The 13,921-nt window shown below is 46.9% G+C and overlaps 1 protein-coding gene across 1 annotated transcript in view; it reads left to right on the plus strand.

Annotated features, from left to right (window-relative positions):
* Positions 1-13,921, plus strand: part of ATP2C2 (ATPase secretory pathway Ca2+ transporting 2) — a 130,464-nt gene that overhangs the window by 17,444 nt on the left and 99,099 nt on the right. The window contains exon 2 of the mRNA XM_012555924.2: positions 12,742-13,074. Within this exon, the coding sequence (XP_012411378.1) occupies positions 12,742-13,074 (333 nt within the window). The remainder of the gene's footprint in view (positions 1-12,741; positions 13,075-13,921) is intronic.

The following is a 13,921-nucleotide window of genomic DNA, read 5'->3' on the forward strand; positions in this document are numbered from 1 at the left end:
TGGTTGGGAGCACAGGTCCTGGCCTCAGACTCTGGGGACTGGAATTCTAGCCTTCCCAGTTCTCTTAGCTATGTGGCTTTGGGCAGTTACTTAACCTCCTTGCACCTCAGGTCTGGTTTTCTGGAAGCACAGCCTGTGATAAAGATTCAGGTGAGGTGATTTATTAAGGACGTGCTCCCAGAAGAAACTGGTCAGGGAGTGGAGGAATAGGACAGGGAAGGATGCAATTGCAGGCCAAGTCCTGGGGCGAGGTATAGCTCTGCGTTGTCCCAGCCGGAGCCTAGGAGCTGGGCTTCCTGCCTGTACTTATGGTCACTGGCCATGGGATGCTCTGGGGGCGTATGATCATCCTAGGGCCACTGTAACAAAGTACCACAAACTGGGTGGCTTAAAATGACAGAAATCTATTGTCTTCCAGTACTGGAGGCTCGAAGTCAGTGTGTTGGCTAGGCCATGGTCCCTTTGACCCCCTAGAGAAGATCCTTCCTTATCTCTCCCAGCTTCTGGTGACCCAGGCGTTCCTTGGCTTATAGATGCATCTTCACATGACTGTCATCCTTCCCGTCTCTCTGTGTTTCTTCTTCTCTTTGTGAGGACACCACTCAGACTGGATGAGGACTCACCCTCCTCCAGTATGACGTCATGTTAACCGATACCTTCAAAGACCCTATTTCCAAACAAGGTCAGATTAGGACCTCAGCATCTCTTTCTGGGGGACACATTTCAGCCCATAACAAGAATAAGTACATATCCAGGCACAGCTGGTCTCTACACTTCCAAGCAAAGCAGCCCCAGGAGCTGAGGTCTGGCCTCCAAAGATCTGAAAGTGCTGGGTGTTAGAAGTGGGTGCCACCAGCACTGAGGTGGTAGGGGGAGCACACAAATGGTAAAAAGGGATGCAAGGGGATCTGGGTGGAACACCACACGTCTGTGACAGTTTCCTCATGTGTAAAATGGGATGCTGATAACAAAGAGGGTATTTGTAATGAGGGTTAAAAGACTGTCCAAATCTGAGGACAGAGCCTGGCCCCCGTTAGCAATACCTGCTCAGTGTTATTTTTATTGCCCTGCCACAAACACCCTCATCTCTTTACGGAAGTCAACTCCACTCTTTGCAGGCTCTCAATAAGTATTTGTTGAATAAGCGAATCAGCTTCCTACTGGTAAAACGAGTTAGCAGCGCCCACCCCGTGCTCTGCCCAGGTATTTATCACAAGTCTGTTTGTGTCCAGGCTGGCTGATAAAAATGACAGTGAGGCCCCAAGAAAGGAGAACGTCCACTGCTTTGGGTTGAATTGTGTCCCCCAAGATGTGTTCAAGTCCTAACCACCTGGTGCCTGTGAAGGGGGCCTTATTCAGAAATAGGGTTCGTGCAGATGTCATCAGGCTAAGATGAGGTCATTAAAAACAACAACAACAACCAAACTTGTTGCTGTCGGGTCAGTTCTGACTCATGCAACCCCATGTGTTACAGAGTAGAACTGCTTCATAGGGTTTTCTCGGCTGTAATCTTTACAGAAGCAGATCTTCAGGCCTTTCCTCTGTGGCATCACTGAGTGGATTTGAACTGCCAACCTTTAGGTTAGTAGTTGAGTAAAAACCCAGGGAACTAAGGTAAGGTCATGAAGGTGGCCCTAATACAATGACTGGTGCCCTTATAAGATGAGGGGCATCTGGGCACAGAGACTGGACACACAGAGGAGAAGGCCATGTGATGACAGAGGCAGAGATTGGAAAGATGCAGCTGCAAGCCAAGGAATGCCAGGGATTGCCGGCAACCACCAGAAGCTGGAAGACGCAAGGAAGGATCTTCCCCTAGGACCTTCCAAGAGAGTACCTTGATTTCAGACTTTTAGCCTCTAGAACTGTGAGAAAATAAGTTTCTGTTGTTTTAAGCCACCCAGTTTATAGTCTATTCTTACAGCACCTCCAGGATCCTCACACAGTCTCTGTTTCCATGTGCACCAGCAGATCCAGCCCCACTGCCCTGGGGTGCCCTAGACTCCCAGGAGGGGCCTCCTGGTGCTTGAACATGGTTCTCATCCCTGGGGCTTGTGCCGCCCCCCACTTTCACTGTGGACAAGGCTCTCTGTGGCCTCTGGCCATGGCTCTTATTCATTTATCAATTGAATAAAAATTTAAGCACCTACTATTGGTACCAATGGTTAAGCACTCGACTGCTAGCTGAAAGGTTGGCAGTTAAAACCCACCCAGAGGTACCTCGCAAGACAGGCTTGGCAATCTATTTCAGAAAGGTCACAGCCTTGAAAACCCTATGGAGCAGTTCTACTCTGCACAACTGGGGTCGCAATGAGTTGGAATCGACTCGACAGCAGCTAACAACAACGCTATGTGCCACACACTCTGCTAGGAGCTGGGAATAAAGCAGGAAACGCAACAGACAAGGCCCTCCTTGACTTCGTGGAACTGGCAGCCCTGTGGGGGAGACAGACAGAGAACAGAAACAGATAAAGGCAGTGAGTGGAAGAGCAATGGAGGAAAATAAAGTAGGCGAAGGAACACAGGTGACAAAAGTGGGTGTTATTGCATTTTCATTTTTAACCTTTCACTTTGAAGTAATGACAGATTCGTGTTGTTAGTTGCCACTGAGTCAGCTCCAATTCATGGCAACATTCTGTATACAGAACGAAATGTTGCCCAGTCTTGCTCCATCTTCATGATATTGGTATGTTTGAGTCCATTGTAGCGGCCACTGTGTTGATCCATCTAATGAGGGTTCCCCTCATTTTCTCTGACCCTCTACTTTACCTGATGTTCTTTTCTAGTGATCGATCTTTCCTAATGACATGTCCAAAGTAAGTAAGTCGAAGTCTTGCCATCCTTGCTTCCAAGAAACATTCTGGTTGTATTACTTCTAAGACTGATTTGTTCATTCTTCTGGCAGTGCACAGTATATTCAATATTCTTTGCCAACACCACAGTTAGAATGCATCAATTCCTTCTTTCTTCCTTTTTCATTGTCCAGCTTCTGCATACATATGAGGCAATTGAAAAGATCATGGCTTGGGTCAGGTGCACCTTAGTCATCAAAGTGACATTTTGCTTTTTAAAACTTCAAAGAGGCCTTTTGCAGCAGATTTGCCCAATGCGATACGTCATTTGATTTCCTGACGGCAGCTTCCACTGTTGATCAAAGTAGAATGAAATCATTGACAAAACTGTGGATAGATTCATAGGAAGTTGCAGACATAATTTTGAAATGACAGATTCAGAGAGAGCCTGTGTACCCTTCACCCTGTTCCCCCCAATGGCTACATCTTATATACCTATAGTACAATGTTAAAACCAGGAAATAGATATTGTACAAACATGTGTGTCTGGTTCTGTGTTATTTTATCACAAGTGTAGATTTATGTAACCACCAACATCAAGATACAGATCTGGTCCACCACCACAAAGACCTCCCTACTTTATCTTCACATTCGCCCCTCCCCTACACCATTCCTAACCCCTTGGAACCATTAACCTGTTCTCTATCCCTAAAATTTTGTCATTTTGAGAATAGTGTATAAGTGGAACCATACACTATGTGACCTTTTGAGACTGGCCTTTATTTAGTCAGCAAGGTGCACTTGAGACCTGTCCATGTGGGGGTGCTATTTAACTTTTTTATTTTATTTTGTTGTTGTTGAGAATATACACAACAACAAAAAGTTGCAGTTGAACGGATGCCGACTCGTAGCAACCTATAGGACATAGTAGAACTGCCCCATAGGGTTTCCGAGGAGCAGCTAGTGGATTCAAACGGCCGACCTTTTGGTTAGCAGCTGAGCTCTTAACCACTGCTCCACAAGGGCTCCATACAAAGCAAAATATACACCCATTCAACAGTTTCTACACGTACAATTTAGTGACATTGATTACATTCTTCCAGTTATGCAGCCATACTCACCCTCTTTTTCTGAGTTGTCCCTCCCCTATTAACATAAACTCACTGCCGCCTAAGGTTCCTATCTAATCTTTCCAGGTGCTGTTGTCAATTTGATCCCATATAGATAGTTCTCAAAGAGCATAATGCTCAAGGCAGACCTTTTTTTTACTAGTTAAGCTAAACTATTATTTGGTTTTAAGAAGACTTCAAGGGATATTTTTGGTTTAAGGTTTAAAGATTATCTCAGGGCAATAATTTCAGGGGTTCTTCCACCCTCCATGGCTGCAAGATCTTCTTAACTTTTTATTACAAAAGAATTTCAGCCTTACAGAAAATTTGCAAACATAGTACAAAGAATTTGCATATGTCCTTCACCAGATTCTCTTAAGTCCACGTTCTCTCCCTCTCTCTCTCTCCCTGTGGATATGTGTGTAATTATTATTTCTTTTAAAGTTGCAGTCTTTACTCCTCAAAACTCCAGGGTACATTTCCAAAAACCGTGGACATTCTCTTACATAACTAGAGTACGGTTATCAAAATCTGGAAGTTAACACTGGTGGAATACTGTTATCTACAGACCTTATTCAACTTTCACCAGTTGTTCTGCTAATGTCCTTCATAGCAAAAGGTAAAGACATTTTCCCCAGGATCTGATCCAGGATCACATGTTTCACTGAATCTGGAACATTTCTTGGCCGTTCCTTGTCTTTCCTGACATTGACATTTCTGAAGAGTATAGCCAGTTACTTTGTAGAATGCTTTTCGATTTGGGTGCGATGTTTCCTCCTGACCAGATTAAGGGTAAGCATTTTGACAGGAACACCTCAAAGTGAGGCTGGGTTCTTCTCAGTGCATCCTATCAGTGGCACCTGATGTCAACTTGTCCCATCCTTGGTGATGCTAGTCTCTGGGTGGCATAAATGTTTAAGCGCTCGACTATAACCAAAAGGTTAGAGGCTCGAACCCAACCAGAGGTGCCTCGGAAAAGAGGCCTGACCATCTACTTCGGAAAGGTCACAGCCACTGAAAATCCTGTGGAGCACAGTTCTACCCTGCACACATGGGGTCACCATGAGTCAGAGTCAACTCCATGGCAACTGGTTGATTTGTTGTTTTTCTTTTTTGGTGATGTTAACTTGGATCACCTGGTTAAGTCTGCCAGGTTTCTCCACTGTACAGTGACTGTTTTTCCCTTTGTAATTAATAAGTATCTTATGAGGAGACACTTCACAGCCCATTAAGCTTTTACCTGTTTTTCATTAAACGTTTACCTGCTTTTTCTCCATGGAAATTTGTGTTGAAGCAAAGCTTACATACAGCAAAGTACACAGAGTTAGTGCATGTGGCTGAGTGAATTATCAGCAGGGTGGCATGAAGATGCGCTTTAGTTGAGGTGCTCAGGGAAGGTTCCTTTGGGGAGGGGACACTTTAGCTAAGACCTGAATAGAAGAAAGGTAGGCTGTAAGAAAAGCTGGGGGAGAGCTTGCCAGGCAGAGGGACCTGTGAGCTATAACGATTTGGAGGCAGGACTTAGATCCGTGTGTGACAAACGCAAGGAGGCAGGGTCTGGGGCAGGAAGGGTGGGATTGACAGATGAGCCAGATCACAAGGGGCCTGTGCGCAGTATATGGAGTCTGATGTTACTGCCAGCGCAATGGCAAGTGTCCTGGCTTGGGTTCCACAAGAAGCAGACCCTGAGAGAAGGATTCGAGCACAAGTAGTTTATTTGGGTGATTTCAGTGGTAGAATTCTTACCTTCCATGCAGGAGACTTGGGTTTGATTCCTGGCCAATGTACTTCATGCACAGCAACCACCTGTCTGTCAGTGGAGGTTTCTGTGTTGCTATGAAGCTGAACAAGTTTCAGCGGAGCTTCCAGACTGAGATAGACTAGGAAGAAATGCCTGGTGATCTACTTCTGAAAATCAGCCAGTGAAAACTTATGGACCACAACAGTCTGATCCGCAACTGATCATGGGCATGGAGCAGGACTGGGCGGCATTTCTTTCCATTACGGGGTCGTCATGAGTCGGGGGCCAACTTGATGGCAGTTAACAACAATAATCCCAGGATACTGTGGTAGGGAAGTAAGGAACTGGGACAAGGAAGGGAAGGTGCCCATAAAGGGTACATTAATCTGATACTTCTGAAGGCAACTTTGGGGGAATCCTGGGAGACTTCAGAACAAGCCTCAGATTTTCCCCACCAAAGGGGAGGGAGCTGGGGTATTTATCCACCAACTCTGGTGAGTCATTCATTGTGGGATGCATCTGGGGCATTAACTTTCAATCCTTTTGGTCTATGGTGTCAAAATCAAATCCCCCCAGCAGAGAGTTGCAGGTGTTACAGCCTTCCTTAGAGTGCCGAGGGGATGAGTCAGCAGCATCCGGGTGTCCGGTGTAGGAAGCCATCAGAGGGCTTTACGCTGGGAGGGACGGCGCTGATTTTCAGCAGGGTCACTCTGACTGTTTACCGAAGAGCCACTGACTGCAGGGCAGCCAGAGTGGAAACAGGGAGAACATTTCCTTGCTTGGAGGGGATCCCAAGTCCCTCTGAATTCCTCAGCGCCAGGGAATGTAGTCCAGGAGACAAGATGCCCCAAACCAGGGGAGAGAAGTTCAGGCCACAGACCCCTGTCTGGGTTCCTCTTCCCCAACAGACAACTACTTTACTGAGAACTAACTATGGGGCAGTTCTACCCTGTCATATGCAGTCGCTGTGAGTCAGAATCAACTTGATGGCACCTAACCACAACAATCACTCCGGGTGGCACAAACAGTTTGTGCTCAACTACTAACCTAAAGGTTGGCTGCTTGAACCCACCCAGTGGTGCTGCAGAAGAAAGGCCTGGTGATCTGTTTCTGTAAAGATTACATCTATAGAGCAGTTCTACTCTGTAACACATAGGGTTGCCATGAGTCAGAATTGTCTCAATGGCAACGGATTTTTGGCTTGGGTTTAACCACTGCCCCCCCCCCCCACTCCAGGCCTTGGGAGCTCTGGGCCTATAGGAGATATCAAAGGGAATAACTGGGACTTTGAACTCTTTTCATTATATCAAAAGGCCCCAACAGGAATCCTGCCTTTAACTTCTGATCAGGCTTTCCAGTTTGACTAAAATATCCATTCATTCATTCTCCACTCAACAGATTTTTATTCAGTGCCTACTTTTTTACGTTAATTTTTTAATTAAGATAAAATTCATATAACATCAAATTCACCATTTAAACCAATTTAAAGTGTGCTTTTCAGTGATTTTTTAGTATTTTCACAAGATTGTACAACCTTCACCACTCTCTAATTCCAGGACATTTCTATCACCCCAAAAGAAACTCCATACGTCCCCGTTTCCTCCTTCCTCTGCCCCTGACAACCCCCAGTCTGCTTTCTGACTCTGTGGATTAGCCTATTCTGGACATCTCACGTAGACGGGATCATACAATAAAGTGGTCCTTTGTGCCTGGCTTCTTCCACTCAGCATTGTTTTCAAGGTTCACCTATGCTGCAGCATGCAGCAGTGCTTTGTTCCTTTCTATGGCTGGGTAATATCCCATTGCATGGCTCGGGCACAGTTTGTTAATCCATTCATCAGTTGATGGATGGGTTGCTCCCACTCAGTGCCTTCTTTTACACTCTGGAGTATAATAAAGTGCTGTGAATTTGTGGAAACCACAGGGCTGAGGGATCCCCCATGAGGGCCTCTCACTTGGCCCAGGAATCAGGAGGTCCCTCCTAGGTCCTCTCCTTTAACCAAAGGATGAAAACCAGTTGCCGTCGAGTCAATGTCAACTCATGGTGACCCCATGTGTCTCAGAGTAGAACTGTGCTCCACAGTGTTTTCAATGGCTGATTTTTTAGAAGAAGATCACCAGGCCTTTCTTCCAAGCACCTCTGGGTGGACTTGAACCTCCAACTGGTCAGCAGCAGAGCACATTAACCATTCGCCCCCCACCCCGGGACTCCTATAAACCTGAAGGTCAAGGGGGAGTTAGCCTAGTGAGAGTTTGGGCTAGAGTGCCCCTGAGGAGTGTTCCAGGCAGAGGGAGCAGTTCAAGCAAAGTTGGAGGGGAGAGGCACACCAGGGGCCTTTGAGAAGGGAAGAGAGTTTGGAAAGGCTAGAGTGGAGAGATGGGGTGAGAGGTAGTGGCCAGGCTTGGTGACCCTGGTGTGGCATGTGAAGGATTCTGGACTTTAACCTGCAGTGGGAGGTGTAAGCAAGGGGGTGACATGAGCAGGTGTGAGCCTCAGAACAATGCTGGGGGTGGGAGGAAGGGGGGTGGCTAACCTTGTGTCGTCTGGGGGACTTCCCAGGAACTGGGACTGCCAGTGCTAAAACTGGGACCAAAAACCAAAATCAAACAAGTCACTGTCGAGTTGACTCTGACTCATGGCAACCCCATGAGTGCAGAGTAGAACTACGTTCCATGGGGTTTTCTTTGGCTGGTTTTGGGGCAGTAGATCACCAGGCGTTTCTTCTGAGGTGCCTCTGGGTGAGTTTGAACTGCCAGTCTTTTGGTTAGTAGCCAAGTGCTTAACTGTTTGCCCACAGGATGGTTAGTTACCTCCAGTGTTGCCGTGAGGAGCATGGGCTGCAGAGTGTAATGGAAAGCCTTAGGCCCCTTTGCTTTGGGCTGGAATTCTCTTGACTCTGAGTGACAGGATTGGATGCCTTTGAATTTTAAAACTGAGAATAAATTTTAAAAGGGAGTCAATTGACATTTACCAAATGTCATTGGTTTAGTGAGCCCAGCAGTCCCTTGGGTTGGGGAGGAGTCATGAGAAGAGACTGTAGAGAAGTTTGGGAATCCTGAGGCCAGCTTTCCTCTGCCTGAGTCTGTTCTCTCTGTACCCCAAGCCCACTCTTCTCTCCACCCGTGGAGATCTTTTCCTTCATCCATACCACCACCCTCTAGAAGGATCCATGACTTCCTCTGCCCAAGGTCATTTGCTCCTGTTCTGAAAGCCCGTTGGTGAGTAGGTTTGTTCAAGCACCAAGTCTAAACAATAGCTGGTGGCCACTCCAAGTGTGAGGAGGACTCCCAGGCCTGCCCCAGCTGAGGGGAAAATGTCACCCCAGAATCAAATAGCCATGTCTGCTAACGGTGTTGGAGGAGGGAGGGGTAGCATCCATCCATGTGTTTACCTCTCGGGATGTAGCAGGTCCCAACACACACTCAAGGTTCCTGGGTGGTGCAAGCAATTTGTTCTTGGCTACTAATCTAATCAAACCCACCCAGCCACTCCACGGGAGAAAGACCTGGCGATCTGCTCTTGCAAAGATTACAGCCTAGAAAACACTATGGGGGCAGTTCTACTCCATTACATGGAGTCTCTATGAGTTGAAAATTGACTTAACAGCACCTAATAACAACACTAATCTAAAGGTTGGCAGTTTGAACCCACCCAGTGGCACCACAGAAGAAAGGCCTAGCAATTGGCTTCCGTAAAGATTACAGCCAAGAACACCCTATGGAGCAGTTCTACTCGGTAATGCACGAGGTCACCATGAGTCAGAATCAACTCAATGGCAACTTTTCTTTGTGGTTGTTGTTTGTTTTTTAACACACACTCCTTGGGCACCTGGGTTACGTCTCACAGGCCTGTGCCTAGTAACTCCTGGGAGGTCTAAGCCCCTTGCAAGGCCAGCCACGCCCGCAGCATGGAGGAAGTGCTCAGCAAATGTTTGCCTAAGGTTTAGCCAACAAGGACTATGGAAGAAGCCACAGTGGAAGTCTGACATGAGCAAATGCTCCCTCTCCTGACTACTCCACCGACATTCCCTACCTCTGCAGTCTCCGTCCTGTTCACTTTTCTCCATAGCATGGCTCACTACCTGGCCTTGCAGTATATACATTGATTTGTGTGCAGTGTACCTCGTCCGCTCAAAGATAAGACACAAGAGAGCAGGGATAGATTCTGTCGTGGGCACGGCCATATCCCAGTGCCTGTAACAGTGCCTGGCACATGGCAGGTGCTTAAAAAATATTGTGGACTGGACAAATGCAAGTGGCTTCATCTCTTGGTGCCCCGATTTCTTCATCTGTAAAATTATACTAATTGCTAGCGTGCACGGCCAGAAAAAAAGAAAAACATAAAAATATTTGAGAGTCTGCATGAGGAGCCATGTCTTCAAACCCATTCCTTAAAATTTAAATTGTTGAGAATACAGTATACCCTTTCTGCAAAGGATTCCTTCCAATGAATGCCAGCTCTATAACTTGTGAGTGAGGTTTGTTACCAAGTAAATTCCAGGTGCCTGGAGATTGTATCGAGGCTTCCAAACAGCGTGCATTGTTCAGGGATAATTGATGGGTGATGAAATGACATCACTTTCATATGGAGAGGGAATGGGCGGGGGAGGGCAGGGAGCTCCTTGTACAATGTGCCCAGAGCAGATATTTCAAGAATGACTGAAGCCTTTGGCTGGTTTCACCCTTGACTTTCAATGCTGTCCAGTGTATGTCGGTCTTCCTTAGAGCTGTAAGCCTTAGAGAGTTTTTCAGCCAGTTGTCTTGTGCGAAGAGATTCTTTGAGAGCAAACTCTAGAATTCTGCAGGCTGAAGACAGAAGAAAAATTCTTGGAGGAAAAATCTTGTAAACAGTGGTAATGACCTTGAAACCCAACCAAGGTTATGGAGCTAAGAAAGGATTTGGAAAACAAATATAAACAGCAGCAGTAATTGCTGGGGGTAAAAATGGAGGATGCACAACCCCCCCCCCCAAAAAAAAAAGACTGAAAAATTAAGGATTTGTGCAATTAGATTATATTACTAAGAATGTACAGCAAAAGGTAGCCAAAGATAGAAAATCAAAAATGAAGATGAGAAACAAAATTCCTTTTAACCTGTAAAAGGAACTCAAGAGACTGTATAAATATTTGTCTCTATTTCTGAAAGGCTTTCAGACAACTCCTGATAGAATTTTAAGTGGAATGTTTATTCCAAAATCAAAGTCAAAGATGACAACAAATAGCAGAGTGTTTGCCTCAAAAAAACACAGAAATAAAACATGAAAGAGGAAGACAGACGTCAGTCTAATGGTAACAACGCTAATGATGTAAACAGTAAATGTCCTATCATGGAGCAAATAATCTCAAATTAGATTTTTTAAAATTCCAGTGCTGTGCTGTTTACGAGGGAGACTTATCCAGTAAGTATGGCTGAGCATTTGCTGTGACTGAGGCACAGTGATAGACTGCAGTGGGCACACAGTGATGAAACACACACGCTTCTTGCTCTCGAAGACCTTACTGTCTTTGTTGGAAATGAACCAGGATAGCTAAAAAGAAGATATCAGGCGTCGACCACACAGACTGGAGCCACAGGAAGCAGCAGTGGCCATGTGAACTCTTCAAACGGACTTCATGAAACACAATTTAAGGGGGTAGAGATGCTGCTGAACAATTACAAAAGCTATAATCAACAGGTTAAAATCATTATTAACCACCCAGCCGCATAATACAAAAAACGAAAATTCAGACATACAAGGAAAATGTGGACAGGAAAGCAATCTGAGTGGAAAGTTTTAACTCTTCATTATCCTGTGCCAGGTCAAGTTCACAGTAAAAAATAAAGAAGGACTTTGCCTTGGTTACCTAGTGCTTCCGCAACACACAAACACACAAAAGCACAAGTGAGCAGCTTAAAAGAACAGAAATTGATTGTCTCACAGTTCTGGAGGCTAAAAGTTCAAATCAGTGTTGATTCCTGCTGTGGGCCTCTCTCCTGGTTTCTGGAGACTGCTGGTGATCCTTGGGGTTCCTTTGCTGCTTGTAGATGCATCTGCCTCCATCTTCACATGGCATCTCCCCCTGTGTGTCTGACTCCGTGTCTGTTCTCCCCTTTATAAGACATACTAGGAAAGGATTACGTTTAGGACCCTCCCTACTTTGGTGTGACTGTATTAACATAAGAAAACCCCCATTTCCAAACAGGGTCACATTCATAGGTACAGGGGTTAGGACTTCAACATATCTTTTTGGGGGACACAATTCAATCCATAACAGACATGAACAATGTAACTAGAAACAGAGAACGAAGAGATACGGAACTAATTTAACCCCCTTACAAAATAGAATGCACAAAGTTTTCTAGAACCCTTGAAACGTTTGTAAGAATTGCCTACAAACCAGGCACAAGGTCTCAGTAAATTAAGAAAGGGACAAACAGCAGACCTGTGTGTGCAGGCTACATTTTCTGATCACAGTGCTACAAAATAAAAAAATGTAACATCTGGCCTAAGTGTGCTCACTCAGCTGCTTCCAATCACAAGGAGATTCCCAGAGTGGGAAGTGAGTGTGAGGGCCACCGCTGCCCTTGGCTTCTGTGTGATCTTGGATGAGCTCTGGGCCCCTTCGTCCTCACCTGCAGACTGGGACTCTGCACTCTCTGGTCTTGGGACCTTAGGCAGGTTTCTTAAGATCAGGGAGCCTTGGTTTAACAATCTGTTCAATGGCCTTCGTGATAGGTGAAGTCAGCCTTTTCCTCCTCCCTCAACTAGGGAGGAGGGAGCCGTGGATCACAGAGGTGATGTGTGTCCAGAGCAGCACAACTTAGGTAGGAGTCTGACTCAGCTCTCACCCACCTGGCTTCCATCACGTTACCGCTGCCCACACAGGAGAACCACCTGGGCGCTTATTACACACCCAGCTTCCCGGCTCCAGACCCTAAGACTCAAGGGAGGACGAGGTCTGGGAATCCGCATTTTAAACAAGCGTTTGCTCCCCCACTACCACCCAAAAACCTATCCTCCACCCCAGGTGATTCTTATGATTCTGCTTGTTTGGACGCAGCCTGAGCTCTGGCCAACACACTGCGGGTCCTTGGGGCTTTCTGGGCCGCTGCCCACCAGGGCCTGGGAGACCCTGGAGAGCTCGCGGGCCGGGGCGGGGCCAGGTGCTCCAAGTTTGGCCTGGCGTGCAGCCCCGCCCCGGGGGCGGGGCCTCACCTGCGGCGGGCAGGTAGGCAGCTGCTTGGTAACGCGATCCTGGCCCTGGAGGCTTGGGCGCGCGCAGCCAGCCCCGGCCTCGCCTGGGACCGAGGGGCGCCAGACTGGAGGCCAGGCGTGGGGCCTCGCCCGCTCACCATGGTGGAGCGACGCTTCTCCAAGTTCCTGCAGAAATTCACCTTCTCCCGCGCAGGCCACCAGTACGAGCCGCTGGAGAGGGAAGAGTTGGAAGCCCTGGTGAGTCGGGGCGGCGGGGCGTGGGGCGTGCAATCTGACCCCCCACCCTACCCCACCCCTAGGACCCCGTCTGTGCGCTGAAGGCTGCCTTCCACACCTCGCCCTCCCCCCGGCTCTTGAAAGAAGCCCGTCTTCATAGCAATGCAAGCTCTCTCCTCTCTGGGCGGAACACTTTATATTTAACTTTCCCACCACAGCCCATTTTGCGGATGAGGAACTGAGGCCTGAAAGAGGTTGAGTATGACCCTTAAGAGCACACAGCTAGTACACGACCTAGCTGGGAAGTTAGCCCAGGTTTCTCTGACTCCAGAGAATTTAAACTCTAGGGAATTTAACCTAGGTTTATCTGTCTACAGACTCAGCCTACTACGTGGATTTTTTTTAAGTTCTTTTTTTTTTTTTTGTACTTTAGATGAAGGTTTACAGAACAAATAGTTTCTCGTTAAACAGTACACATATTGTTTTATGACAATGGTTAATAACCCCACGACATGTCAACACTGTCCCTTCTCAACCTTGGGTTCCTTATTACCAGCTTTCCTGCCCCTTTCTGCCTTCTAGTCCTTGTCCCTGGACTGTTGTGCCCCATTAGTCTCGTTTTGTTTTATGGGCCTGTCTAATCTTTGGCTGAAGGGTGAAAACCTTGGAAGAGACTTCATTACTGAGCTAAAAGGGTGTCCAGGGGCCATACTCTCGGGGTTTCTCCAGTCTCTGTCAGGCCAGTAAGTCTGGTCCTTTTTTTTGTGAGTTAGAATTTTGTTCACATTTTTCTCCGGCTCTGTCTGGGACCCTCTGTTGTGATCCCTGTCAGAGCAGTCAGTGGTGGTAGCCAGGCACCATCTAGTTG

This window comes from Trichechus manatus, unplaced genomic scaffold (assembly GCF_000243295.1).
Source record: "Trichechus manatus latirostris isolate Lorelei unplaced genomic scaffold, TriManLat1.0 scaffold00053, whole genome shotgun sequence".
NCBI lineage: Eukaryota > Metazoa > Chordata > Mammalia > Sirenia > Trichechidae > Trichechus > Trichechus manatus.